This window comes from Bombina bombina, chromosome 5, assembly GCF_027579735.1.
Source record: "Bombina bombina isolate aBomBom1 chromosome 5, aBomBom1.pri, whole genome shotgun sequence".
NCBI classification, from domain to species: domain Eukaryota; kingdom Metazoa; phylum Chordata; class Amphibia; order Anura; family Bombinatoridae; genus Bombina; species Bombina bombina.
Genome location: NC_069503.1, coordinates 18661158 through 18686378, shown reverse-complemented (window position 1 = coordinate 18686378; position 25221 = coordinate 18661158). Strand labels below are relative to the sequence as shown.

General features: G+C 40.1%; 1 protein-coding gene across 1 annotated transcript in view; it reads left to right on the top strand.

Annotated features, from left to right (window-relative positions):
- LOC128661241 (SCO-spondin-like) overlaps nt 1-25221 on the top strand; it is a 624208-nt gene that overhangs the window by 581130 nt on the left and 17857 nt on the right. Inside the window, exons 115-117 of the mRNA XM_053715520.1 lie at nt 6534-6580; nt 20923-21087; nt 21627-21838. Of these exons, the coding sequence (XP_053571495.1) occupies nt 6534-6580; nt 20923-21087; nt 21627-21838 (424 nt within the window). The remainder of the gene's footprint in view (nt 1-6533; nt 6581-20922; nt 21088-21626; nt 21839-25221) is intronic.

The window sequence follows — 25221 nt, the reverse complement described above, 5'->3', positions numbered from 1 at the left end:
GGGGGCAGAGAGCCTCTTCAACTTCTTTGTCTTTTTGGTTGAGGAGCAAGATTCGCTTAGCCTACGAAACAGCGGGACATAAGCCTCCTCAGAGGATCACGGCTCATTCAACTAGAGCTGTGGCTTCGTCTTGGGCCTTCACGAATGAGGCCTCTTTGGAGCAGATTTGTAAGGCAGCTATCAGGTCCTCCTTACGCACTTTTACAAAGTTTTACAAATTTGACATTTTTCCTTCTGCAGAAGCAGTTTTTGGGAGGAAGGTCTTGCAGGCTGTGGTGCCCTCAGGTTAGGGTATGCCTCTTTTTGCCCTCCCGTTTTTTATTCAGTGTCCTCTAGAGCTTGGGGATTTGTTTCCCACAAGTAATGAATGAAGCCGTGGACTCTCCTCCCCTTTAGATGGAAAACATAAATCATGCTTACCTGATAATTTCATTTCCATCGTGGGGAGGAGAGTCCACGGCTCCCGCCCGTTGCTCCGGTGGGCAGACCTAAATTTAGTTTTGTTCTTCTGGCACCATTTATACCCTGATATTTCTCCTACTGTTCCTTGTTCCCTCAGCAGAATGACTGGGGGATGAGGGGAGTGTGGGAGGTATTTAATCCTTTGGCTGGGGTGTCTTTGCCTCCTGGTGTCCAGGTTCATAATATCCACAAGTATTTTATGAAGCCGTGGACTCTCCTCCCCACGATAGAAATGAAATTATCAGGTAAGCATAATTTATGTTTTTTAGTTGCGGCGATGTGGGGGGCCGGTGGTTTAGGGGTTAATAGGTTTATTTAGTTGCTGCGATGTGGGAGGCCGGAGGTTTAGGGGTTAATAACTTTATTATAGTGGTGGCGATGTCGGGGAGCGACGGAATAGGGGGCTAATAATTTTTATTAGTGACGGCAATGTCGGGAGCGGCAGATTAGGGGTTAATAGGTTTAATATAGTGTTTGCGATGCAGGAGGGCAGCGGTTTAAGGGTTAATAGGTAGTTTATGGGTGTTAGAGTAATTTGTAACACTTTAGTTATGAGTTTTGTGAAACATTTTTTTTCGCTAAACCCATAACTACTGCTTTCAGATGGCGGTATGGATCGTGTCGGTATAGGCTGTAACGCAAGCATTTTAGCCTCACCACACAACCTGTAATACCGGCGCTATGAAAATCCCACGCAAAAACATCATTTTTTTTTAGTGCGGCATGGACGTTGTGTTACAGGCTTGAGGTATAGCTATACCGACACGCCTCCTGATAGCTGCGTTACTGCTTTTACGATGAAATTGCCATTTTTTCAGCGTTAAAAGCCGTAACGCAAAACTCGGAAGATTGCACAAATATGATATTGCTTGAGTGCTAAATATGTTAGTCACAAATACCTAATACCAGAAATGTTTTTAATTTGAGAGGTTAAATATTAAAAGTAAAAATAACAAAACTAGAAATAACTGCTTCATACAAATACAGCAAACAAAATGAAAATCCAGACCAAATCGAAGTCACCGTTCCATATGCACAAGTCCATAGGCTCAGATGTTCCTGGGCAAGTAGTCATGGTGTTGTATGTGCCGTTTGCTATAGTCCGATGTGGTCCTTTAGAATGATGAGGCTTTGGCAGCTACGTTCTTCTGCATTTACCTCAGCTCCATTCAGATATGATGAAAAAGCATTGGTCCAATCAGGGGCATCTTACCTAATCAATGTCCAGTTAAGGGAAGAGTGGGTCCTTTAGACTTCTCCTCATATAATTATTATTATACTTTATTTATGAAGCACCGACATATTCTGCAGCGCTGTCCATGGAACAATTCATTTAAATAAAACAATGACAACATTTGACAAACACATACAGGAGGAATTGAGGGCCCTATTCCCGGGGGAATTTCCAATCTAGAACCTAGAATGTAATCAGAATTAAAGCTGACCTGAGGAGGGCAGTCAGTCATACTATGCTTTCCCTGACAAAGAAGCTGTATATTGTGCTCTAGTGCACAGTATTGTTTATAGATGGATGGTGAGACTACACATAGCGCTAGATTACAAGTGGTGCGCTAATGATAGCACGCACAATAACCAGTTTAGCTTGACTACGCTACCACTAGCGCACAAACTGTATATTGTGCTCCAGTGCACAGTATTGTTTATAGATGGATGGTGAGACTACACATAGCGCTAGATTACAACTGGTGCGCTAATTATAGCACGCACAATAACCAGTTTAGCTTGACTACGCTACCACTAGCACGCAATCTGTATATTGTGCTCCAGTGCACAGTATTGTTTATAGATGGATGGTGAGACTACACATAGCGCTAGATTACAACTGGTGCGCTAATTATAGCACGCACAATAACCAGTTTAGCTTGACTACGCTACCACTAGCACGCAATCTGTATATTGTGCTCCAGTGCACAGTATTGTTTATAGATGGATGGTGAGACTACACATAGCGCTAGATTACAAGTGGTGCGCTAATTATAGCACGCACAATAACCAGTTTAGCTGGACCACGCTACCACTAGCGCGCAATCTGTATATTGTGCTCTAGTGCACAGTATTGTTTATAGATGGATGGTGAGACTACACATAGCGCTAGATTACAAGTGGTGCGCTAATTATAGCACGCACAATAACCAGTTTAGCTTGACTACGCTACCACTAGCGCGCAATCTGTATATTTTGCTCCAGTGCACAGTATTGTTTATAGATGGATGGTGAGACTACACATAGCGCTAGATTACAAGTGGTGCGCTAATGATAGCATGCACACTAACCAGTTTAGCTTGACTACGCTACCACTAGCGCACAATCTGTATATTGTGCTCCAGTGCACAGTTTTGTTTATAGATGGATGGTGAGACTACACATAGCACTAGATTACAAGTGGTGCGCTAATTATAGCACGCACAATAACCAGTTTAGCTTGACTACGCTACCACTAGCATGCAATCTGTATATTGTGCTCCAGTGCACAGTATTGTTTATAGATGGATGGTGAGACTACACATAGGGCTAGATTACAAGTGGTGCGCTAATTATAGCACGCACACTAACCAGTTTAGCTTGACTACGCTACCACTAGCGCACAATCTGTATATTGTGCTCCAGTGCACAGTTTTGTTTATAGATGGATGGTGAGACTACACATAGCACTAGATTACAAGTGGTGCGCTAATTATAGCACGCACAATAACCAGTTTACCTTGACTACGCTACCACTAGCGCGCAATCTGTATATTGTGCTCCAGTGCACAGTTTTGTTTATAGATGGATGGTGAGACTACACATAGCGCTAGATTACAAGTGGTGCGCTAATTATAGCACGCACAATAACCAGGTTAGCTTGACTACGCTATCACTAGCGCGCAATCTGTATATTGTGCTCCAGTGCACAGTATTGTTTATAGATGGATGGTGAGACTACACATAGCGCTAGATTACAACTGGTGCGCTAATTATAGCACGCACAATAACCAGTTTAGCTTGACTACGCTACCACTAGCACGCAATCTGTATATTGTGCTCCAGTGCACAGTATTGTTTATAGATGGATGGTGAGACTACACATAGCGCTAGATTACAAGTGGTGCGCTAATTATAGCACGCACAATAACCAGTTTAGCTGGACCACGCTACCACTAGCGCGCAATCTGTATATTGTGCTCTAGTGCACAGTATTGTTTATAGATGGATGGTGAGACTACACATAGCGCTAGATTACAAGTGGTGCGCTAATTATAGCACGCACAATAACCAGTTTAGCTTGACTACGCTACCACTAGCATGCAATCTGTATATTGTGCTCCAGTGCACAGTATTGTTTATAGATGGATGGTGAGACTACACATAGGGCTAGATTACAAGTGGTGCGCTAATTATAGCACGCACACTAACCAGTTTAGCTTGACTACGCTACCACTAGAGCACAATCTGTATATTGTGCTCCAGTGCACAGTTTTGTTTATAGATGGATGGTGAGACTACACATAGCACTAGATTACAAGTGGTGCGCTAATTATAGCACGCACAATAACCAGTTTACCTTGACTACGCTACCACTAGCGCGCAATCTGTATATTGTGCTCCAGTGCACAGTTTTGTTTATAGATGGATGGTGAGACTACACATAGCGCTAGATTACAAGTGGTGCGCTAATGATAGCACGCACAATAACCAGTTTACCTTGACTACGCTACCACTAGCGCGCAATCTGTATATTGTGCTCCAGTGCACAGTTTTGTTTATAGATGGATGGTGAGACTACACATAGCGCTAGATTACAAGTGGTGCGCTAATTATAGCACGCACAATAACCAGTTTAGCTTGACTACGCTATCACTAGCGCGCAATCTGTATATTGTGCTCCAGTGCACAGTATTGTTTATAGATGGATGGTGAGACTACACATAGCGCTAGATTACAAGTGGTGCGCTAATTATAGCACGCACAATAACCAGTTTAGCTGGACCACGCTACCACTAGCGCACAAACTGTATATTGTGCTCCAGTGCACAGTTTTGTTTATAGATGGATGGTGAAAATACACATAGCGCTAGATTACAACTGGTGCGCTAATGATAGCACGCACAATAACCAGTTTAGCTGGACCACGCTACCACTAGCGCGCAATCTGTATATTGTGCTCCAGTGCACAATATTGTTTATAGAAGGATGGTGAGACTACACATAACGCTAGATTACAAGTGGTGCGCTAATGATAGCATGCACACTAACCAGTTTAGTTTGACTACGCTACCACTAGTGCGCAATCTGTATATTGTGCTCCAGTGCACAGTATTGTTTATAGATGGATGGTGAAAATACACATAGTACTAAGTTACAAGTGGCATGCTATTGATACTGTGCACAATAACCAGTTTCACTTGACTACGCTACCATTAGCGCACACCTTTGATATTAGAAGTCCATGGTAAAGAGTGTTAAACAGAGAAGGGTTAGCACGGCCAACTTTACTCGAGCACAACCAGCACTTTCAATGGATATCAATACCGCGCTAATTTGCGCTGGTATTACAAGTTGAAAGTTATAGTTTGCGATCGAGCAAAAGCTGAAACTCCACTAGAATATTTAGCGCAACTTAAGACCTGTAGTACACTGTAAGGGTTAAAAAAAGTTGCACAAAACACATTAAAATAAAGTATACTATATAGAAAGCTGATTCGTGTCTGCTTGTAGTAAGTTATTCTCTCATTGGTTGTTCCAAGGTTTACGTAAAGCAGAGATATCCAGGAAATGAAACAAGCACAATATCCAAAAACAGTGCAATATTGTTTTAATTAGAAAAATAAAAGGATCAACACTACCCAAGCGGTTATTCTTCTTTTAGTAAATGCCCTCAAATGGCAATGAGCTATATAATGAGCCTCAGGTCCGGAGATATAGGTCAGAATTAATGAGGACCTTTGGGTGTATATATTTTATGTGTTTATCAAATCAAAGTCCCATCCGAAAGAATAGGTAGAAGGAGGTCTTGTGGTCCCACAATCTTCTTATACACCTAGATCAGGCTGCTACCTTCTTATATTCACCAAAACAAACATCTGCAATGACAAACAACAAAGAAGTGCCCCATGTGTGTATCAACCAATGATAGTGCTAATCTTAAAGACAGGGATCACAGGTACTCACATTTGAACTGAGCACACTCATGTGGTGGTAGGCACGTGCTGGTACCTTACAGTATATGCAGCTTGCTGACTTCCGATGCACTGGAACTCTGTGTCCTAAGCAAGCTGATATGCTGCAAGGTATCAGCACGTGCCTACTAACACATACGTGTGCTATGTCCAAATCTGAGTACCTGTGATCCCTGACTTGAAGATTCCTACTCTAATTGGTTGATACACACATGGGGGCATATTTATCAAGGTCTGGCGGACCTGATCCGACACTGCGGATCAGGTCCGCCAGACCTTGATGAATACGGCGAGCAATACGCTCGCTGTATTCAGCATTGCACCAGCAGCTCACAAGAGCTGCTGGTGCAACGCCGCCCCCTGCAGACTCACGGCCAATGGGCTGCCAGCAGGGGGTGTCAATCAACCCGATCGTACTCGATCGGGTTGATTTCTGGCGATTCCTGTCCGTCTGACCAGAGCAGGCGGACAGGTTATGGAGCAGCGGTCTTTGTGACCGCTGCTTTATAACTGCTTTTTCTGGCGAGTCTGAAGACTCGCCAGAAACACGGGACATCAAGCTCCATACGGAGCTTGTTAAATGGGCCCCACAACCATGATTTAAGCCAGCCGTGTACAGTACAGTAAGTACACCCTTATGCATCTCTTGTTTTCTCATACTGCACTTGTCTTACCACCTCTACTGCATGTTGCGTTCATGACTCCACCACCCTTTACATAAATAAGTGATTCTGCTCATTACCCTTGTATCTACTGCCTCCAACATGAGATCATGACCACTTTTTATTTCTTAAAGCTTAGATTATTAATGTATTACAATATTGTAATTAGCATCAGAAAGGACAAGTATGTCACCTTACAGTGTCTTATTGTGACTTTGTTTATCTTTCATAGCACCTGCCACAGGGGAGCGTTTAACTGCACCCAGGACAACTGCAACGGTAAGCAGGCCTGTATATATTAACTTGTGATAGGATGTATGATCTTGCCGAGGCAGGGAACATTCCTTAGGGTCTTACATCTGCTAACTAGAGACACTGCTTATTTATAGGAGGGTCCCAATGCCTGCTGAGTGTATGGTCTTACTTAGGCAGGGGTTGTTCCTGGGGGTCTTACATCTGCTAACTAGAGACACTGCTTATTTATAGGAGGGTCCCAATGCCTGCTGAGTGTATGGTCTTACTTAGGCAGGGGTTGTTCCTGGGGGTCTTACATCTGCTTACTAGACATGAGGCTTATTTATAGCAGGTCCCATGTGCCTACTGAGTGTAGGGTCTCACTGAAGCACGGGGATGTTCTTAGGGGTCTTACATCTGCTTACTAGACATGACTAAGTGTAGAGTCTCACTGAAGCACAGGAGTTCCTGGAGGTCTTACATCTGCTTACTATACATGAGACTTATTTATAGTAGGTCCCCAGTGCCTACTGAGTGTAGGGTCTCACTGAAGCACGGGAGTTCCTGGAGGTCTTACATCTGCTTACTATACATGAGACTTATTTATAGTAGGTCCCCAGTGCCTACTGAGTGTAGGGTCTCACGGAAGCACGGGAGTTCCTGGAGGTCTTACATCTGCTTACTATACATGAGACTTATTTATAGTAGGTCCCCAGTTCCTATTGAGTGTAGGGTCTCACTGAAGCATGGGAGTTCCTGGAGGTCTTACATCTGCTTACTATACATGAGACTTATTTATAGTAGGTCCCCAGTGCCTATTGAGTGTAGGGTCTCACTGAAGCATGGGAGTTCCTGGAGGTCTTACATCTGCTTACTATACATGAGACTTATTTATAGTAGGTCCCCAGTGCCTACTGAGTGTAGGGTCTCACTGAAGCACGGGAGTTCCTGGGGGTCTTACATCTGCTTACTATACATGAGACTTATTTATAGTAGGTCCCCAGTGCCTATTGAGTGTAGGGTCTCACTGAAGCATGGGAGTTCCTGGAGGTCTTACATCTGCTTACTATACATGAGACTTATTTATAGTAGGTCCCCAGTGCCTACTGAGTGTAGGGTCTCACTGAAGCATGGGAGTTCCTGGAGGTCTTACATCTGCTTACTATACATGAGACTTATTTATAGTAGGTCCCCAGTGCCTATTGAGTGTAGGGTCTCACTGAAGCATGGGAGTTCCTGGAGGTCTTACATCTGCTTACTATACATGAGACTTATTTATAGTAGGTCCCCAGTGCCTACTGAGTGTAGGGTCTCACTGAAGCACGGGAGTTCCTGGAGGTCTTACATCTGCTTACTATACATGAGACTTATTTATAGTAGGTCCCCAGTGCCTACTGAGTGTAGGGTCTCACTGAAGCACGGGAGTTCCTGGAGGTCTTACATCTGCTTACTATACATGAGACTTATTTATAGTAGGTCCCCAGTGCCTACTGAGTGTAGGGTCTCACTGAAGCACGGGAGTTCCTGGGGGTCTTACATCTGCTTACTATACATGAGACTTATTTATAGTAGGTCCCCAGTTCCTATTGAGTGTAGGGTCTCACTGAAGCATGGGAGTTCCTGGAGGTCTTACATCTGCTTACTATACATGAGACTTATTTATAGTATGTCCCCAGTGCCTATTGAGTGTAGGGTCTCACTGAAGCATGGGAGTTCCTGGAGGTCTTACATCTGCTTACTATACATGAGACTTATTTATAGTAGGTCCCCAGTGCCTACTGAGTGTAGGGTCTCACTGAAGCACGGGAGTTCCTGGGGGTCTTACATCTGCTTACTATACATGAGACTTATTTATAGTAGGTCCCCAGTGCCTATTGAGTGTAGGGTCTCACTGAAGCATGGGAGTTCCTGGAGGTCTTACATCTGCTTACTATACATGAGACTTATTTATAGTAGGTCCCCAGTGCCTACTGAGTGTAGGGTCTCACTGAAGCATGGGAGTTCCTGGAGGTCTTACATCTGCTTACTATACATGAGACTTATTTATAGTAGGTCCCCAGTGCCTATTGAGTGTAGGGTCTCACTGAAGCATGGGAGTTCCTGGAGGTCTTACATCTGCTTACTATACATGAGACTTATTTATAGTAGGTCCCCAGTGCCTACTGAGTGTAGGGTCTCACTGAAGCACGGGAGTTCCTGGGGGTCTTACATCTGCTTACTATACATGAGACTTATTTATAGTAGGTCCCCAGTGCCTATTGAGTGTAGGGTCTCACTGAAGCATGGGAGTTCCTGGAGGTCTTACATCTGCTTACTATACATGAGACTTATTTATAGTAGGTCCCCAGTGCCTATTGAGTGTAGAGTCTCACTGAAGCACGGGAGTTCCTGGAGGTCTTACATCTGCTTACTATACATGATACTTATTTATAGTAGGTCCCCAGTGCCTATTGAGTGTAGGGTCTCACTGAAGCATGGGAGTTCCTGGAGGTCTTACATCTGCTTACTATACATGAGACTTATTTATAGTAGGTCCCCAGTGCCTATTGAGTGTAGAGTCTCACTGAAGCACGGGAGTTCCTGGAGGTCTTACATCTGCTTACTATACATGAGACTTATTTATAGTAGGTCCCCAGTGCCTACTGAGTGTAGGGTCTCACTGAAGCACGGGAGTTCCTGGAGGTCTTACATCTGCTTACTATACATGAGACTTATTTATAGTAGGTCCCCAGTGCCTATTGAGTTTAGGGTCTCACTGAAGCATGGGAGTTCCTGGGGGTCTTACATCTTCTTTCTAGACATGAGGCTTATTTATAGCAAGGACCCTCCTGAGTAGGTTCATTTATTTTGGTCTCCCCACTGTATAATGAGGATGATGCCTTGTTATGTCAGGTGTGTTACATACAAAATAATTATGAGGTTTATACTTTGTAATTTTCACAGACTTAAAAAATAGATAAGTAAAGATGTTTTCCACTTGAAATTGCTCTACAACGTTGTTTTATAGTTTGGTAATTATTCACAGATTAAACCTCTTAGCATTCCTAGACAACCTGGTGGTGACTGTGCATGGGCGGCAGATGGCGTCACACTATGGTCCAACTCTTACTTAGGTTACCCTCTTGAATCCACCATATCTGCATTTAACAACTGAGCAGTGATGGTATCCCCTTAACTGCCAGTAACACACACAAATTATTTTACCTCTTTGGATGTCAGTAACTCATACTCAGCAGTGATTTGACCCCCTTCGACTGCCAGTGGCAAACACAAACAAAGCTGTATGCTCGACAGTAGAAACAATGAGCAGAGGTTTTAACCAAGAAGCTCTATGGAACATACGCAGAGCAATCCCACTTTTTCAGGGCCATATTTATTATGCATAGAGGCACAAGGAAGCCTTTAAAGTCTATTTGACACTCAGGGGCAGTAGCAGTTTTGGGGGGTACAGGTAGCACAACCGTTTAGCTGCAAAGGGCTATTTGTATAGATTTTACTTGACATCCTGCTGAAATACTGGACAGTTCTGTTAAATACAGGATACCTGGCAACCTGGCACCTGTCGTTAAATAAAGAGAAAAAAAATCACCTTGAGATTTTACGTAATGATCAGCTCCACACAGTGGCTCCTATTTACTAAAGATCTTGCGGACCTGATCTGACACTGCGGATCAGGTCCGCAAGACCTCGCTGAATGCGGAGAGCAATACGCTCTTCGTATTCAGCATTGCACCAGCAGCTCACAAGAGCTGCTGGTGCAACGCCGCCCCCTGCTGACTCGCGGCCAATGGGCCGCCAGCAGGGAGGTGTCAATCAACCCGATCGTACTTGATCGGGTTGATTTCTGGCGATTCCTGTCTGCCTGCTCAGAGCAGGCGGACAGCGTTATGGAGCAGTGGTCTTTGTGACCGCTGCTTCATAACTGCTGTTTCTGGCGAGTCTGAAGACTCACCAGTAACACGGGCCGTCAAGCTCCTTTCGGAGCTTGATAGATAGGCCCCAGTGTGTCACTTCCTTCAGTAACTCATGTTTTCTCTACCCAGTACTGTCATTATGGCTTAACATCGTAAATGTGTCTGTGTGTTTCTTTATAGGTATATTTGTATGTGTGTGTATGTTTGTGCATATGTGTTTATATGTGTATGTGTGTGTATGTTTGTGTGTATGTTTGTGTGTATGTTTGTGCATATGTGTTTATATGTGTATGTGTGTGTATGTTTGTGTGTATGTTTGTGTGTATGTTTGTGCATATGTGTTTATATGTGTATGTGTGTGTATGTTTGTGCATATGTGTTTATATGTGTATGTGTGTGTATGTTTGTGCATATGTGTTTATATGTGTATGTTTGTGTGTATGTATGTGCATATGTGTTTATATGTGTATGTTTGTGTGTATGTGTGTGTATGTTTGTGTGTATGTGTGTGTATGTTTGTGTGTATGTTTTTGCATATGTGTTTATATGTGTATGTTTGTGTGTATGTGTGTGTATGTTTGTGTGTATGTTTGTGCATATGTGTTTATATGTGTATGTTTGTGTGTATGTGTGTGTATGTTTGTGTGTATGTGTGTATGTTTGTGTGTATGTTTGTGCATATGTGTTTATATGTGTATGTTTGTGTGTATGTGTGTGTATGTTTGTGTGTATGTGTGTGTATGTTTGTGTGTTTGTTTGTGCATATGTGTTTATATGTGTATGTTTGTGTGTATGTGTGTATGTTTGTGTGTATGTTTGTGCATATGTGTTTATATGTGTATGTTTGTGTGTATGTGTGTGTATGTTTGTGCATATGTGTTTATATTTGTATGTTTGTGTGTATGTATGTGCATAAGTGTTTATATGTGTATGTTTGTGTGTATGTGTGTGTATGTTTGTGTGTTTGTTTGTGCATATGTGTTTATATGTGTATGTTTGTGTGTATGTGTGTGTATGTTTGTGTGTATGTGTGTATGTTTGTGTGTATGTTTGTGCATATGTGTTTATATGTGTATGTTTGTGTGTATGTGTGTGTATGTTTGTGCATATGTGTTTATATTTGTATGTTTGTGTGTATGTATGTGCATATGTGTTTATATGTGTATGTTTGTGTGTATGTGTGTGTATGTTTGTGTGTTTGTTTGTGCATATGTGTTTATATGTGTATGTTTGTGTGTATGTGTGTGTATGTTTGTGTGTATGTTTGTGCATATGTGTTTATATGTGTATGTTTGTGTGTATGTGTGTGTATGTTTGTGCATATGTGTTTATATTTGTATGTTTGTGTGTATGCATGTGCATATGTGTTTATATGTGTATGTGTGTGTATGTTTGTGTGTTTGTTTGTGCATATGTGTTTATATGTGTATGTTTGTGTGTATGTGTGTGTATGTTTGTTTGTATGTGTGTATGTTTGTGTGTATGTTTGTGCATATGTGTTTATATGTGTATGTTTGTGTGTATGTGTGTGTATGTTTGTGCATATGTGTTTATATTTGTATGTTTGTGCATATGTGTTTATATTTGTATGTTTGTGTGTATGTATGTGCATATGTGTTTATATGTGTATGTTTGTGTGTATGTGTGTGTATGTTTGTGTGTTTGTTTGTGCATATGTGTTTATATGTGTATGTTTGTGTGTATGTGTGTGTATGTTTGTGTGTATGTGTGTATGTTTGTGTGTATGTTTGTGCATATGTGTTTATATGTGTATGTTTGTGTGTATGTGTGTGTATGTTTGTATGTTTGTGTGTATGTGTGTATGTTTGTGCATATGTGTTTATATGTGTATGTTTGTGTGTATGTTTGTGTGTATGTGTGTGTATGTTTGTGTGTATTTGTGTGTATGTTTGTGTGTATGTGTTTATATGTGTATGTTTGTGTGTATGTGTGTGTATGTGTGTGTGTATGTGTGTGTATGTTTGTGTGTATGTGTGTATATGTTTGTGCATATGTGTTTATATGTGTATGTTTGTGTGTATGTGTGTGTATGTTTGTGTGTATGTGTGTGTATGTTTGTGTGTATGTGTTTATATGTGTATGTGTGTGTGTATGTTTGTGTGTATGTGTGTATGTGTTTATATGTTTGTGTGTGTATGTTTGTGTGTATGTGTGTGTATGTTTGTGTGTATGTGTTTATATGTGTATTTTTGTGTGTATGTTTGTGTGTATGTGTGTGTATGTTTGTGTGTATGTGTGTGTATGTGTTTATATGTGTATGTTTGTGTGTATGTTTGTGCATATGTGTTTATATGTGTATGTTTTAGGTATGTGTTTATGTGTGCACGTGTAAAGGTATCTGTGTGTTTCTTTATAGGTATATTTGTATGTTTGTGTGTATTTGTGTGCATAGGTGTTTATTTGTGTATGTTTGTGTGTATGTATGTGCATATGTGTTTATATGTGTATGTTTGTGTGTATGTATGTGCATATGTGTATGTTTGTGTGTGTATGTGCATATGTGTTTATATGTGTATGTTTGTGTGTATGTATGTGCATATGTGTTTATATGTGTATGCTTTGTGTGTGTATGTTTATGTATATGTATGTATATGCATATGTGTATGTATATGTATGTATATGCATATGTGTTTATATGTGTATGTTTGTGTGTATGTATGTGCATATGTGTTTATATGTGTATGCTTTGTGTGTGTATGTTTATGTATGTATATGCATATGTGTTTATATGTGTATGTTTGTGTGTATGTATGTGCATATGTGTTTATATGTGTATTATTTGTGTGTGTATGTTTATGTATATGTATGTATATGCATATGTGTTTATAGGTGTATGTTTGTGTGTATGTATGTGCATATGTGTATGCTTTGTGTGTGTATGTGTATGTATATGTATGTATATGCATATGTGTTTATATGTGTATGTTTGTGTGTATGTATGTGCATATGTGTTTATATGTGTATGTTTGTGTGTATGTATGTGCATATGTGTTTATATGTGTATGCTTTGTGTGTGTATGTTTATGTATATGCATATGTGTTTATATGTGTATGTTTGTGTGTATGTATGTGCATATGTGTATGCTTTGTGTGTGTATGTATATGCATATGTGTTTATATGTGTATGTTTGTGTGTATGTATATGCATATACAGGGAGTGCAGAATTATTAGGCAAATGAGTATTTTGACCACATCATCCTCTTTATGCATGTTGTCTTACTCCAAGCTCGAAAGCCTACTACCGATTAAGCATATTAGGTGATGTGTATCTCTGTAATGAGAAGGGGTGTGGTCTAATGACATCAACACCCTATATCAGGTGTGCATAATTATTAGGCAACTTCCTTTCCTTTGGCAAAATGGGTCAAAAGAAGGACTTGACAGGCTCAGAAAAGTCAAAAATAGTGAGATATCTTGCAGAGGGATGCAGCACTCTTAAAATTGCAAAGCTTCTGAAGCGTGATCATCGAACAATCAAGCGTTTCATTCAAAATAGTCAACAGGGTCGCAAGAAGCGTGTGGAAAAACCAAGGCGCAAAATAACTGCCCATGAACTGAGAAAAGTCAAGCGTGCAGCTGCCAAGATGCCACTTGCCACCAGTTTGGCCATATTTCAGAGCTGCAACATCACTGGAGTGCCCAAAAGCACAAGGTGTGCAATACTCAGAGACATGGCCAAGGTAAGAAAGGCTGAAAGACGACCACCACTGAACAAGACACACAAGCTGAAACGTCAAGACTGGGCCAAGAAATATCTCAAGACTGATTTTTCTAAGGTTTTATGGACTGATGAAATGAGAGTGAGTCTTGATGGGCCAGATGGATGGGCCCGTGGCTGGATTGGTAAAGGGCAGAGAGCTCCAGTCCGACTCAGACGCCAGCAAGGTGGAGGTGGAGTACTGGTTTGGGCTGGTATCATCAAAGATGAGCTTGTGGGGCCTTTTCGGGTTGAGGATGGAGTCAAGCTCAACTCCCAGTCCTACTGCCAGTTTCTGGAAGACACCTTCTTCAAGCAGTGGTACAGGAAGAAGTCTGCATCCTTCAAGAAAAACATGATTTTCATGCAGGACAATGCTCCATCACACTCGTCCAAGTACTCCACAGTGTGGCTGGCAAGAAAGGGTATAAAAGAAGAAAATCTAATGACATGGCCTCCTTGTTCACCTGATCTGAACCCCATTGAGAACCTGTGGTCCATCATCAAATGTGAGATTTACAAGGAGGGAAAACAGTACACCTCTCTGAACAGTGTCTGGGAGGCTGTGGTTGCTGTTGCACGCAATGTTGATGGTGAACAGATCAAAACACTGACAGAATCCATGGATGGCAGGCTTTTGAGTGTCCTTACAAAGAAAGGTGGCTATATTGGTCACTGATTTGTTTTTGTTTTGTTTTTGAATGTCAGAAATGTATATTTGTGAATGTTGAGATGTTATATTGGTTTCAATGGTAAAAATAAATAATTGAAATGGGTATATATTTGTTTTTTGTTAAGTTGCCTAATAATTATGCACAGTAATAGTCACCTGCACACACAGATATCCCCCTAAAATAGCTAAAACTAAAAACAAACTAAAAACTACTTCCAAAAATATTCAGCTTTGATATTAATGAGTTTTTTGGGTTCATTGAGAACATGGTTGTTGTTCAATAATAAAATTAATCCTCAAAAATACAACTTGCCTAATAATTCTGCACTCCCTGTATGTTTATATGTGTATGTTTGTGTGTATGTATGTGCATATGTGTTTATATGTGTATGCTTTGTGTGTGTATGTTTATGTATATGTATGTATATGCATATGTGTTTATATGTGTATGTTTGTGTGTATGTATGTGCATATGTGTTTATATGTGTATGCTTTGGCCCCTATTTATGAAAGGTCTTGCGGACCTGATCCGACCGTGCGGATCAGGCCCGCAAGACCTCGCTGAATGTGGAGAGCAACACGCTCTCCGTATTCAGAATTGCACCAGCATCTCACAAGAGCTGCTGGTGCAATGCCGCCCCCTGCAGACTCGCGGCCAATTGGCCGCCAGCAGGGAGCCCAATAGTAAGAAAAAACCTGCGCTGTGCAAAGAAACAGTTAACTGACCCAATCCTCATGATAACGATAAGCACAGTCGAACAGCCTAACATTTTTATGTTCAAGGCTATGATGTGATAATATACTGTATGTGCTTAAACATAAAACATTTTAGGCTCTTTCACTGTGCTTATCGGTATCATGAGGATTGGGTCAGTTAACAGTTTCTTTGCACAGCGCAGGTTTTTTCTCACTATTGGGCTCTGATGAGACTATACAGTTGCTTGACCATACATTTAAGGCTGTGAAAATTTATAGGAGCGCCTAAAAAGGCTAAGGTAAACTCCAGGTTCCTTCTACAATAACACCTAAATTCTAAGGTGTATGAATAGGTGAGCAATAATCAAATACATACAATACCATTAAAAAAAAGTATAAAGACTTCTCTTTATTACCAAACATCAGACTCTTACAAAGATACTTTAAAATCAACAAACTTAAAATCAATCTAAATCAGAGGTTTACTAAAATCTAGTAATATTCCAACAATATTCCAGATCAAATCTAAGTCTCACTAAAATAAACCAGATATTACCAATAATGGAGATTAATCCAAAATTATAGAATTTATAGTGGAGATTATTGGTAATATCTGGTTTATTTTAGTGTGACTTAGATTTGATCTGGAATATTGTTGGAATATTACTAGATTTTAGTAAACCTCTGATTTAGATTGATTTTAAGTTTGTTGATTTTAAAGTGTATCTTTGTAAGAGTCTGATGTTTGGTAATAAAGAGAAGTCTTTATACTTTTTTTTAATGGTATTGTATGTATTTGATTATTGCTCACCTATCTAATCTTTTAGGACCTAATTAGGGGGTCCTTTATAGTGTAGCAAGTAAACAATCCTAGGCGCTAGTTCTATTTGTATATTATTATCATACATTTAAGGCTGTTTCACTGTGCTTATCGGTATCATGAGGATTGTGTTAACTGTTTCTTTGTAATTTCGGCTGTGACATTTGTATTGCAGTAATGATTTCACCTAAGTGCTGGGTCTATGCCATATTGTTTAGCACATTTACTGTCTGGTTTATGCTGCCAAGACCACCCTTCTTTATTCGATGTCTGCCTTGTGTAGGCCACTCGCGGTTATTATCTAGCAGGGTGTTAAGTTCCGTTGATCGCGTTGCTTATTGTTGATTGTAGTGTATACACCTCTATTTATAGTATTTAATGTATACTATTCTTTTTGGGGGGCTTCTCCATAGTTGTTATGTTTTGTCACATTGTTTTGTGGTGGAGGGGAGTCGCCGCCACTATTCTAAATTTATTAACCCCCTAAACCTAAGTCTAACCCTAACACCCCATAATTTAAATATAATTAAAATAAGTCTAAATAAAACTTACTATTATTAACTAAATTATTCCTATTTAAAACTAAATACTTACCTGTAAAATAAACCTAAGCTAGCTACAATATAACTAATAATTACATTGTATCTATCTTAGGTGTTATATTTATTTTACAGGCAAGTTTGTATTTATTTTAACTAGGTAGACTAGTTAGTAAATAGTTATTAAATATTTATTAACTACCTAGCTAAAATAAATACAAAGTTTACCTGTAAAATAAAACCTAACCTGTCTTACACTAACACCTAACCTTACACTGCAATTAAATAAATTACATAAATTAAATACAATTACCTAAATTACAAAAAACAAACAAACACTAAATTACACAAAATAAAAAAACAAATTATCAGATATTTAAACTAATTACACCTAATCTAATAGCCCTATCAAAATACAAAAAGCCCCCCAAAATAAAAAAAACCCTAGCCTAAACTAAACTGCCAATGGTCTTTAAAAGGGCCTTTTGTTGGGCATTGCCCCAAAGAAATCAGCTCTTTTACCTGTAAAAAAAAAAAACAATACAAACAACCCCCCAACAGTAAAACCCACCACCCACACAACCAACCCCCCAAATAAAATCCTAACTAAAAAAACCTAAGCTCCCCATTGCACTGAAAAAGGCCCAAACCCTACTATAAAAATAAAACCCACCAAATAAATCCTTAAAAAAGCCTAACACTAACCCCCGAAGATCCATTTACAGTTTTTGAAGACCCAACATCCATCCTCAACGAAGCTGGAAGAAGTCCTCAACGAAGCGGCAGAAGTCTTCATCCAACCGGGCAGAAGTCTTCATCCAGACAGCATCTTCTATCTACACCCCTCCGGCGCGGAGCGAGTCCATCTTCAAGACATCCGGCGCAGAGCATCCTCTTCTTTCAATGGCTAACGACGAATGAAAGTTCCTTTAAATGATGTCATCCAAGATGGCGTCCCTTCAATTCCGATTGGCTGGTAGAATTCTATCAGCCAATCGGAATTGAAGGGACACCATCTTGGATGACATCATTTAAGGGAACCTTCATTCATCGTTGGCCATGGAAAGAAGAGGATGCTCCGCGCCGGATGTCTTGAAGATGGAGCCGTTCTGCGCCGGATGGATGAAGATAGAAGATGCCGTCTTGAGGAAGACTTCTGCCCGTCGGGAGGACCACTTCTGCCAGCTTGGATGAAGACTTCTCCTGGCTTCGTTGAGGACTTCTTGCCACTTGGATGAAGACTTCTCCCGGCTTCCATGAGGATGGATGTCCGGTCTTCAAAACTGTAAGTGGATCTTCAGGGGTTAGTGTTAGTTTTTTTTAAGGGTTTATTGGATGGGTTTTATTTTTAGGTTAGGGACTTTGGGCGCAAATAGAGCTAAATGCCCTTTTAAGGGCAATGCCCATCCAAATGCCCTTTTCAGAACAATGGGGAGCTTAGGTTTTTTTAGTTAGGATTTTATTTGGGGGGTTGGTTGTGTGGGTGGTGGGTTTTACTGTTGTTTGTATTTTTTTTTATAGGTAAAAGAGCTGATTTCTTTGGGGCAATGCCCCGCAAAAGGCCATTTTAAGGGCCATTGGCAGTTTAGTTTAGGCTAGGGTTTTTACTTTTATTTTAGGGGGGGCTTTTTTTATTTTGATAGGGCTATTAGATTAGGTGTAATTAGTTTAAATATCTGATCATTTGTTTTTTATTTTGTGTAATTTATGTTTTTTTTTTTGTAATTTAGTTAATTGTATTTAATTTATGTTATTTATTTAATTGTAGTGTAAGGTTAGGTGTTAGTGTAAGACAGGTTAGGTTTTATTTTACAGGTAAATTTGTATTTATTTTAGCTAGGTAGTTAGTAAATAGTTAATAACTATTTACTAACTAGTCTACCTAGTTAAAATAAATACTAACTTACCTGTAAAATAAAAAATAACACCTAAGATAGCTACAATGTAACTATTAGTTATATTGTAGCTAACTTAGGTTTATTTTACAGGTAACTATTTAGTTTTAATTAGGAATTATTTAGTTAATAATAGTAAGTTTTATTTAGATTTATTTTAATTATATTTAAGTTAGGGGGTGTTAGGGTTAGACTTAGGTTTAGGGTGTTAATACATTTAGTATAGTGTCGGCGACGTTTGGAGCGGCAGATTAGGGGTTAATAAATGCAGGTAGGTGGCGGTGACATTAGGGGCGGCAGATTAGGGGTTAATAATATTTAACTAGTGTTTGTGAGGCAGGAGTGTGGCGGTTTAGGGGTTAATATGTTTATTATAATGGCAGTGATGTCGGAAGCGGCAGTTTAGAGGTTAATAATTTTATTATAGTGTTTGCGATGTGGGAGGGCCTCTGTTTAGGGGTTAATAGATAGTTTATGGGTGTTAGTCTACTTTTTAGCACTTTAGTCATGAGTTTTATGCTACAGCTTTTTAGCGTAAAACTCATAACTACTGATTTTAGAATGCGTTACGAATCTTGCAGGATAGGCTGTACCGCTCACTTTTTGGCCTCCAAAAAAAAGCTTGTAGTATTGGCGTTATGGAAGTCCCATTGAAAAAAGACTTTACACAAATTGCGTAACTTAATTTGCGGTATGGCCAAAAAAAGTGTGCGGTACAGCTGTACCTTCAAGACTCGTAATAGCAGCGGTAGTGAAAAAGCAGCGTTATAACCCATAACGCTGCTTTTTCACTCATAACGCAAAACTCGTAATATAGCCGATAGTGAATATGCTTACAAGAAAGTACCTCAACGAATTAGGTATGTACAGGCTCAAGATTACAATCAAGCAGCGTTTTTCACACGGTGTAAACTTATATGGCTTCCAAATGGCGTCTACCAGGACCGGGTAGCCCACTACACCATACCTTACGCGTTTCAATGTTTATTTCGATACAATACTTCTTCATCAGAGGTTAATGGCACTTTGTGTGTTGCATACTTTTACCTTTAATAAACGGTATCACACTATCCGGTACCCCACTTTCCTGAGGGGGATCAAGCTGTAGCTAGTCCGATCGTGTCCTGGACGGAAGGCTGTACTTGAGCGCATACCTTACCTCATAGGATTAAGTTAACTGTCAGGGAGTACCAATTTTTCAGCTTTAGTCACGGATAAGAACACATCCAGCCTTGCGATGCGCACCATGAACTTTGACTTGTAAATATATATTCCCCTTTTATGAACTGCATTAACCCAACTGCTTATATTACAGACTCTGCTTATATTACAGACTTTTTTATATCGTTTTCACTATTTTTATACATTTTTTTGCCATTTCTGGCATTTAGAAGCCACCTCCCCTGAACACAGATAGTTTGCCTATTGTGGGTATACATTCTCCGCTCTTTATATATTAATTTAATCTGTCTATATACTTATTTTATATTTCGCCTCATATTCTATAAAAGATATACTGTAGTCTTGTGCGCTTAGGTCATCTCCTCCTTTTTTGTTCATATATATACGGTATATATATATATTATATATAAACAGCCAACTCTGTTATAAATCTTTGTTCCTCCCGGACTTTTAACTATTCCTAGTGCTTTTTGGGAATGGTATTATAGATCCCTTTTCCCTGTGTTGTAGCAGGGATCTGGAACTTATTTTTCTTTGCTGGAATTGATTTGTTTTTTTCATTTACCATTTGTCTTTCTCATGAAAGCTCTCTTTTTTAGTTCCATTAGTGCACTATGGTTAAAATAAGGCTAAATAATATTAAATGTATATTGATAGTCGTTTTTTGAGTGTGACAATAAATGTAATTATGTTAAACTTATATTTTTATATTCGCTGTGATTGATATTATCAATATTCTATTGTGTCAATTGTTCTTTCCTTAGTGGTTATATCCATTTATTGCATTTGGGAATTAGTGAGTGCTGGATAGGATAGTCTTTTCCTATTTCTTTATTTCATTATATATATAGTTGTCTGTATGTAAGCATTTATATGTGTGTGTGTGTTTAATAATTTGCGTCATTAATAAACTCTATATTATTGTTGTTGTATCCCCCTGATCCTGCAGTGGATTGCCTGTGGTCCCTGTGGTCAGATTGGTCTCCATGCTCAGTCACCTGTGGTACTGGGGAGCAAACATCAAAGCGGCACCAGATCCAGCAGCGCATGTATGGGGGTGAAGAATGCTCTGGATCTCCCACCCGTCAGAGGACATGTTCCCTCCCAGACTGCAGTGAGTATTTATTTAACCTCATCAGGTGTCTGTGCCCGGAATGTCACTTTATCTTGTCCTAGCCTTGACTGTCACTGGGTCCTGTCCCTTACTGTAACTGGGTCCTGTCCCTTACTGTCACTGGGTCTTGTCTCAGACTGTCACTGGGTCCTGTCCCTTACTGTAACTGGGTCATGTCCCTTACTGGAACTGGGCCCTGTCCCTTACTGTCACTGGGTCTTGTCTCAGACTGTCACCGGGTCCTGTACCAGACTGTCACTGTGTCCTGTCCCTTACTGTCACTGGGTCTTGTCCCTCAGTGTCACTGGGTCCTGTATCAGACTGTCACTGGATCTTGTCTCAGACTGTCACTGGATCTTGTCTCAGACTGTCACTGGGTCCTGTCTCAGACTGTCACTGGGTCCTGTCTCAGACTGTCACTGGGTCCTGTCTCAGACTTTCACAGGAGAACAGCAGGAAGATACCAGGAGGGCAGGTGGGAGAGATGTGCTTAGTGGGGCATAATGGCTGTAGGTTCATTTTATTTTTGTTGCCTGTAGGTTGCCCCATCGGAGAGAGATGGAGAAGATCATCAGCTGGACCAGAGTTTTGTGAGCGTACCTGCCAAGAGGTGTACGAGGACCCCTTTAGGAACTGCAGCTTTGGAGGTTGGGAGGGCTGCGTGTGTGATGCTGGGAGATACAGGAGCAGCAGCGGTCTGTGCTTGACGGCTGCTCACTGCGAGTGCAAATCTAAAGGCAGCGTCCACCTTGTGAGTAGCTGGAGATCTTTGCACAACAATTATGTCAGTGATAGGTTCAGTTCTCATGGTTATTATTTTCTTTTCTCTGGCACAACCTGTGTGAAGCCAATATAAACCCATCCATCCTCTCTTGCCCAACCTGTGAAGAGCAGATAAAAACCCATACTTCCTCAGTGGCACAACCTCTGAGTAACTTATATAAACTCATCCTTCTTCTCAGGAACAACCTCTGAGGAGCCAATATAAACCCATCCTTGCTCTCTGGCACAACCTGTGAGGAGCTGAAATAAACCCATTCCTTCTTTCTGGCACAACCTGTGAGGAACATAAAGAAACGTATTCTTCCATTCTGGCACAAATTGTGAGGATCAGATATAAACCCATCCTTCCTCTCAGTCACAACCTGTGGGGAGCCACTATAAACCCATTCCTCCTTTCTGTCACAACCTGTGAGGAGCCAGATACAAACCCATCCCTCCTTTCTGTAACAACTTTTAAAGAGTCAATATTATCCCACCCTTCCTCTCAGTCACATCCTTTGAAGAGCCAATATAAACCCATCCTTTCTCTCAGTCACAACCTGTGAGGAGCCACTATAAACTCATTCCTCCTTTTGTCATAACCTATGAGGAGCAGATATAAACACATCCCTCCTTTCAGTCACCACCTGTAAGGAGCAGATATAAACACATCCTTCCTCTCAGTCACAACCTTTGAGGAGCCACTATAAACCCATTCCACCTTTTTGTCACAACCTGTGAGGAGCAGATATAAATCAATCCCTCCTTTCTGTCACAACCTGTAAGGAGCCAATATTATCCCACCCTTCCTCTCAGTCACAACCTATGAGGAGCCACTATAAACCCATTCTTCCTTTTTGAGTGGTGGGTGTACTCAAAGCGCCAGCAAACACCTATTGGCCTGGGAGAGGTGATACCTAGCAAGCACCTAGAAAAACTGCAAGTGTGGGAGGGGTCCCGGGCGCCAACTAACGGAGGCTAGGTGTACTACAATTGTTTAAAATACAGAAATTTATTAAAAACAATTAAAATACAATAAAAAATATATCTCATGGATCCATGGTACAGCGAAAAATGTTTAACATAAAACAATCAACATTAATACATAGTTAAATATAGTAGAAACAAATGTTGCAAATTTAAGCACTGGCTAATGGAGTCTTTATATAAAAAAACAATCAGGTGAATTGGTCTGATCCAAGAAAGTACGATAAGACCACAAGTAATATCCAAATAATAAATGATAAATATCCAAACGTGATACAAAAACAGAGGGTGATAGATGATATTCAGATAATTCAAAAGTGTCCAAAAAAAGAAAAATGTTGATATTCAAAAAATGTTGATATTTGTGACTTCCGGTGCTCCTAAAAAACGTCCAGATGTGAAGATAAGTGGAAAAAGTAGAAGGGAAAAAGAAAATGGATGCGAAGAAACTTTCAAGTGTAGAAGATTAATTAGTGAATGTTAGTCTGTCAGCAAAGTCAAAAAACCTGTTTCAGTGTCAAAACATCGATTGTGGTGTTGTATCCAAGTTAGAAACAAAAATAAGGAACTCTTATTGCAGCATGATAAACAATTGAGACCACGGTCTCAAACCCAAGTGCAAAAAACAAAAAATCAAAAAATCATGTATCCAAATTCCCAAATGCTTGGCAAAAACAAACCTGTGAAAAAAACAAAAAGACAGCAATGTGCAGAAAAATAAAAACAATCAGCTAAGATCGAAATCAAACTCACCAGTACTGGTCTACGCGTTTCGGCCTCATATAGGCCTTTTTCAAGTCTTGAAAAAGGCCTATATGAGGCCGAAACGCGTAGACCAGTACTGGTGAGTTTGATTTCGATCTTAGCTGATTGTTTTTATTTTTCTGCACATTGCTGTCTTTTTGTTTTTTTCACAGGTTTGTTTTTGCCAAGCATTTGGGAATTTGGATACATGATTTTTTGATTTTTTGTTTTTTGCACTTGGGTTTGAGACCGTGGTCTCAATTGTTTATCATGCTGCAATAAGAGTTCCTTATTTTTGTTTCTAACTTGGATACAACACCACAATCGATGTTTTGACACTGAAACAGGTTTTTTGACTTTGCTGACAGACTAACATTCACTAATTAATCTTCTACACTTGAAAGTTTCTTCGCATCCATTTTCTTTTTCCCTTCTACTTTTTCCACTTATCTTCACATCTGGACGTTTTTTAGGAGCACCGGAAGTCACAAATATCAACATTTTTTGAATATCAACATTTTTCTTTTTTTGGACACTTTTGAATTATCTGAATATCATCTATCACCCTCTGTTTTTGTATCACGTTTGGATATTTATCATTTATTATTTGGATATTACTTGTGGTCTTATCGTACTTTCTTGGATCAGACCAATTCACCTGATTGTTTTTTTATATAAAGACTCCATTAGCCAGTGCTTAAATTTGCAACATTTGTTTCTACTATATTTAACTATGTATTAATGTTGATTGTTTTATGTTAAACATTTTTCGCTGTACCATGGATCCATGAGATATATTTTTTATTGTATTTTAATTGTTTTTAATAAATTTCTGTATTTTAAACAATTGTAGTACACCTAGCCTCCATTCTTCCTTTTTGTCACATCCTGTGAGGAGCAGATATAAAGCCATCCCTCCTTTCTGTCACAGCCTGTGAGAAACAGATACAAACCCATCCCTCCTTTCTGTCACAACCTGTGAGGAGCAGATATAAAGCCATACCTCCTTTCTGTCACAACCTGTGGGGGGCAGATTTAAACCCATTCCTCCTTTTTGTCACAACCTGTGAGGAGCAGATATAAAGCCATCCCTCCTTTTTATCACAACCTGTGAGGAGCAGATATAAAGCCATCCCTCCTTTTTGTCACAACCTGTGAGGAGCAGATATAAAGCCATCCCTCCTTTTTATCACAACCTGTGAGGAGCAGATATAAAGCCATCCCTCCTTTCTGTCACAACCTGTGAGGAGCAGATATAAAGCCATTCCTCCTTTCGATCACAACCTGTGAGGAGCAGATATAAACCCATTCTTCCTCTCAGTCACAACCTGTGAGGAGCCGATATTATCCCCCCCTTCCTCTCAGTCACAACCTTTGAGCAACCAATATAAACCCATCCTTTCTCTCAGTCACAACCTGTGAGGAGCCACTATAAACCCATTCCTCCTTTTTGTCACAACCTGTGAGGAGCAGATATAAAGCCATCCCTCCTTTTTATCACAACCTGTGAGGAGCAGATATAAACCCATTCTTCCTCTTAGTCACAACCTGTGAGGAGCAGATATAAAGCCATCCCTCCTTTTTGTCACAACCTGTGAGGAGCAGATATAAAGCCATTCCTCCTTTCTGTCACAACCTGTG